General features: G+C 43.4%; 1 protein-coding gene across 1 annotated transcript in view; it reads right to left on the reverse strand.

The window, feature by feature from the left end:
* The window catches only part of ST5 (suppression of tumorigenicity 5), a gene marked incomplete at its 3' end in the record, with an annotated part of 75,795 nt that overhangs the window by 13,151 nt on the left and 57,328 nt on the right, over positions 1-5,316 (reverse strand). Inside the window, exon 10 of the mRNA XM_010295182.1 lies at positions 3,085-3,154. Coding sequence (XP_010293484.1) covers positions 3,085-3,154 — 70 coding nt within the window. The remainder of the gene's footprint in view (positions 1-3,084; positions 3,155-5,316) is intronic.

The raw sequence follows: 5,316 nt of genomic DNA on the forward strand, positions 1-5,316 counted from the left end.
AGGAACTGCTCGTCTTTGCTGCTGACATATGCATATCACAAAACCACAGCCCAAGAACAGAAAAGAGCCTAGCAAATTGATGGATTAATGAGCATGGAAAAGAAAGTTAAATTAATCTGAGTGATTGAAGAAAAATGTCTTATTTGCAGTAAAATGGCATAGTAGTGAAAGTTAGCATCGCTACTATATATTGACCCATTTCCTTTTAAATGAAGATGCATACTTCTCACATCAAGTCACTAGGAAAGCTGTTACACGATTGCCTTGGAGGTATCAAGATGTAACTGGAAAACTTCATGCTATCTGCGGAAGTGCAGATTGTTTGCTGTGGTACAATAGGTTACATTCCATTCTAATCCTGTTCCAAAATGAAACAAAACAACATAAATACATTTAAAGGGGATACTGTACAGAATTTGTAGTACAAAGAGAACATAATTGTCACTGTATCCCTTGAGGTAGTTTTGGCAGGGTTTTAGCACACTCCCTCAAAAAAAAGGTCTGGAAAAATCTGAAATCTGAAGGCAGAAAAGACAAAGCAGAGCAGTTTGTTCGTATCACAACGTGCCAAAAGAGAACAAGGCTGACAAAAAGTAATTGTTTCATAAACAAAGACATCGTAACACCAACCTCTGCAGAAGACATGGATAGCCATCCTCACAGGATCAGGCTGGTTGGCCCGTCCAGCCATGGAGCCTGCTGCCAAGGACTGCCAAATGCTCTAGAAGGCGTGGGACACCTCTCGCTGGGTATTACAGGAGCATCCCTCGCCAGGACAGCTGGGGACTATTTTCTAAGGAATTAGCCTCACAGCAGTTGGCTTGTCTTGAAGCAGAGCAGTTTATAACGATTTTAGGCTTTTCTTATGGTTCCATATTACAGAGTATGGCCCCACCTTTCTCTTATGTAATGTTTGCCAAAAACTGCATGTCGTTCCCGAATTACGGTTATTGCATTTGACAGAACTTGTGGGTTGGGAATGGGACTAATGGGAAGAGATGCTGTGTGCACCTGGACATCAGAGCTGCTCTGATTGAAGCTTTCAGAAACTGCTCAGGAAATTGGACACCCAAATACAAAAATCTGGTTTAGAGCACAAGCTTCTGGCATATAAACAGTGTCTGCAGAATTTACCTGCTCCTTGTTGCCTATACAAACTCTGTATTTGTGTATATAAAATAGGAAAGTATGCATATGACTAAGTAAAAGTATCACACTGAGGTACACACCAGTAAGGCCATTCCACCCATGCACCAACATTTGCAGGGAACAAGAAATTGTTACGCTTTGTGAGCACAGCTGAACCCTATGGAGAACGCACTTCAGGCAACAATCCAAATTCCACCATTTCTCCCAGCAGGACAGAAAGAGGTTGCAGGATGCAAATAATAGCAGATCTCTGCTACTTAATTCAATGATAATTAATAATTTAACTCTAGCCAACATTTTCTGAGGTTTTGTTATTTTTTTCCAAATATACATTATCCTTTTAAATGACAACACATAAAAAAGTAATTGAATTGTACGGCTGCCCTACATTTTGTTACGCTTATTTACACCAGCAAAGATACCTTCTAGGTGCTCCACTTGTTTATCTCTGAATCACGCCCTGACCAGCCCAAGATTTACTGCAATAGAAACCTTCATTGACGTTTCCTTTCCACATATAAACCTTGTTGTGGCCCACATTTACACACTCCATTATACAGAGTAAGCGAGTCTCTGTGATGCTACCTATGGCAAATACCGCCCACGGAATTGATAAACAAGTTTTCTGTTATGTTAGTTTAAATTAAACTTCTTACAAATAGAGGAACCACACACAGCAATGCCTCCCAGACAGAGCATCTGCTGCGTGCATGACAAGGAGCTCGGCCATAGCAAAGAGCAGGGTAACAGCAGGGACAGGTACGAGCAAGCATGCAGGTCGGTGGGTGCTGTTCTAATGACAGCAAGTTACTCTCTCTGCTGGAAGCCACTGAAAGCTACTGAAGGCAGGTGCTCCCTGCTTGGAAAGATGGGAAATCATGCCAGAGAAGGAAGCCAGGGGAAGGTGACAGCGTGCCTTTCTCTCAGGGGGTACCTGTTTACAAGTTTGCAGTGCTGCTGCAGACGTTCAGTTTGCACAGAGAGTACGCAAAATGCTTCTGCAGCATCAATTATCCATATAAGCTCTCCAACCAAGTGCAGGCAATTGTCATGTGAACAGTACAGGAGCCACGGCTCCCTGCCTAGACACTCGCAGCCAGCTCCAAACCTCTCCAAGAGGTGATGAGCATAGGCTGGTGCTGCTGTATGCTTGCTGCTATCCAGTCAGATCTGCAGGATGGACAGCAAAATCCCTGTTTGCACTGTGCTTCACCTGCCTTAAGACACTTTGCAAGCCTTTGTGCAGTTTCCTCCCCACCCCGCTGACACACACACACTGTCATGCTCTTGATTTATCAGCTAACCGGGTATTTTCCAGGTGATGAGACAAAACTCTTTGGTAGGCTGCACTGGGTCCCTGCACCACCAGTTGACCACCCCTGGTCATGAGGACTGAAAAGAAGCCTGAGAACCTAGACTTCCCAGCACTGGCATCGGCTTATTGCATGGTCCTGAGCAAGTGGTGATGGTGGCCTGCTCTCCACCATTGTTGCCCTCCTACTCAATAGGGTGGCTTATTTATCTACATCATGGACCTGCTGCAGACTGATCAGGCAGTGCTGGCAGAGTACTTTGGAGACGTAAGCAGCGGTCCAAGACATAAACGCTACTCACAGATGTTTAGAAATACCATATTTGCCTTTGTTTGCGTTGTAGTATTTCTGATTCTGCTTGAAAGCACATAATATAAAGAATTTTAAAAGTGCTTACACAAGAAACTTTCCACATTCTTAGGAATATCCTACAAGACTTGGGATCTATTAAGACAGCCGATAGAAATTCTTGTTTTACTTGAGCTCCTTACATTTCCAAATTTCAGAGAGAGTAACTCCGTTTTCTTTTAAAACTATGAGAGATATCTTCAAAGCTTAGACTATAGTTTTGAGACACTGTTTAACAGAATTCTGCATTTTGAGGTGAAGGTGACGTACTTACCAACAGCCTCCTGCAATAACCGAACCGCCGGCTCCCATCTTCCCCAGTCAGCATGAAAGAAAAGGTCTCACTAAGAAGAAAATAAATTGCCAAGATCTTACTATCAAAACTACAGCATAGTAGATGATGATCTACAAGGTAGATCATTTAGAAAGGGATACTGCCTTATCCAGTGAGAGATTCTATCCACTGGAGGGTCTTCTCTCCCTCTGCTCGTCACCTGGACATACTCTGTGGACAAATTCCATCAACAGTAGAGCAAAAATATCTGCACGGTTGTGGACAACCTAGCTATCTTATAATAAGAAGAGATGGGTGCTGAATTTCAGTGGCATGGCAGTCCCTTTGTACGGCAGAAGGAACACAAAAATCAGATTTTGAGGGCAGTATTCAAATGCTGTATCTCCCTTACCTTTTAGTTAGATCCTGTCTATGGACTGTGCTTTGTTCTTAAAGGGAGAGCCTTAGATATTCTCTAAGAGTAGAGAAATCATTTTCTAATCCAGAAACAACATAGATTTCTAAAATCCAGCTCATTTTATGTCCCTGTCTAGGAGAAGTACCATTTGTGACAGAGGAGTAAAACAACAGTTTAAGGCTGTAATTACAGCATAGGTAAAGGGATGGGTCTGTGAATTTTTCCCTGGTCTGAGAAACATTCCTGACTGCTTTGCAAGTTTTAAATGGCATTATATAAAATACTTTTTCTTTGTGTTGGAATGCCAGGGTTTATATCATTATAGCTGTATATGGGAAGGATATCTTATTTCACGCACACGGGCTCATGAAAAGTCTGTCTAGGAAAGCAGCAACAGAAGAGGTGAAATGCTGTGTAGGCAGGACTGTGTGCTTCTCATACCAGTGTTGCCCATACAGTTGTCCACTTCTCCTTCAGTGTTTTCAATAACTCACTATTCAGGTGTTTACACGTACTGAATAATACAGCCAAGCAACACAGAATATAACACGGTTGTGTTGCATGTGCCATACGTAAGCCAATATTCTTGGCTACAGTAGTGCCTGCAGGTGAATGCTAGTTCCTTGTCATCATTGAAAGTCCCTCTAGACACACTCTGAACGGGTCTTACTTCATTTACACGTCTCAGTGCACGCATCTTAAAAAGCCACCTCACATTCTAGGGGAATATAGGGAGACCCCACCTGGAGTCCTGCATCCAGCTCTGGAGCCCTCAGCACAGGAAAGACATGGACCTGTTGGAGCGGGTCCAGAGGAGGCCACAAAAATGATCAGAGGGCTGGAACGCCTCTCCTGTGAGAACAGGCTGAGAGAGTTGGGGTTGTTTAGCCTGCAGAAGAGAAGGCTCTGGGGAAACCGTATTGAAGACTTCCAGTACTTACAGGGGACTTATAAGAAAGACGGGGACAGAATTTTTACTAGGGCCTGTTGTTATAGGACAAAGGGTAATGGTTTTAAACTAAAAGAGGGCAGATGTAGACTAGATAGAAGGAAGAAATGTTTTACATTGAGGGTGGTGACACACTGGCACAGATTGCCCAGAGAGGTGGTAGACGCCCCATCCCTGGAAACATTCAAGGTCACATTGGAGGGGGCTCTGATCTGAAGATGTCCCTGCTCATTGCAGGGTGGGGTTGGACTAGATGACCTTTAAAGGTCCCTTCCAATCCAAACCATTCTGTGATTCTATCCCTTTTGCCTATTCTAGTTCTTCTACACCTTCAGGTCAACAGGTTCTGACACATCAATGCAGGGGAAAAAAAGATATATTTTTTGAGGTTTCTTTTGAATGAAAAAGAAAATGGAAGCTTGGCTCTCCCTTCCCTTGCCCTTCTCCTGTAGTCATTCATCTCTGAGGGAAGGAAGATATGGCTGATCTGCTGGCATAGAGCTTAGCTCTAAAATAAAGTTCTCTGAACAGTATTGCTTTAAGCCAAATGAAGAGGTGTCCTGCAATGTTAGACAAGCACTCTGGGGTGAATGACTAGGGCAGGTGGTGGGCAGGATCCCGTCCTTTTTAAGATTAATTTTAAATACTTCCATTTATGCTTTTGGGTTTAGCACTGAGAGGAACCTTCAGACCTCTTCCCCTCAGCCACACAGGCTTGTAAGCCAGGCAGAATAGGGAAGAAAAATAATACAGAACTTAAAAAAAAAAAATTAAATACAGCTGCTTGAGCCTGAAGTGGCCAAGACTTAAACTGCTACTTCCTTAATTGGGCATCGGCGAGCCTGTGGCTGGTCCAGACACACCC

The sequence above is a fragment of the Phaethon lepturus genome, unplaced genomic scaffold (genome assembly GCF_000687285.1).
Source record: "Phaethon lepturus isolate BGI_N335 unplaced genomic scaffold, ASM68728v1 scaffold4869, whole genome shotgun sequence".
NCBI lineage: Eukaryota > Metazoa > Chordata > Aves > Phaethontiformes > Phaethontidae > Phaethon > Phaethon lepturus.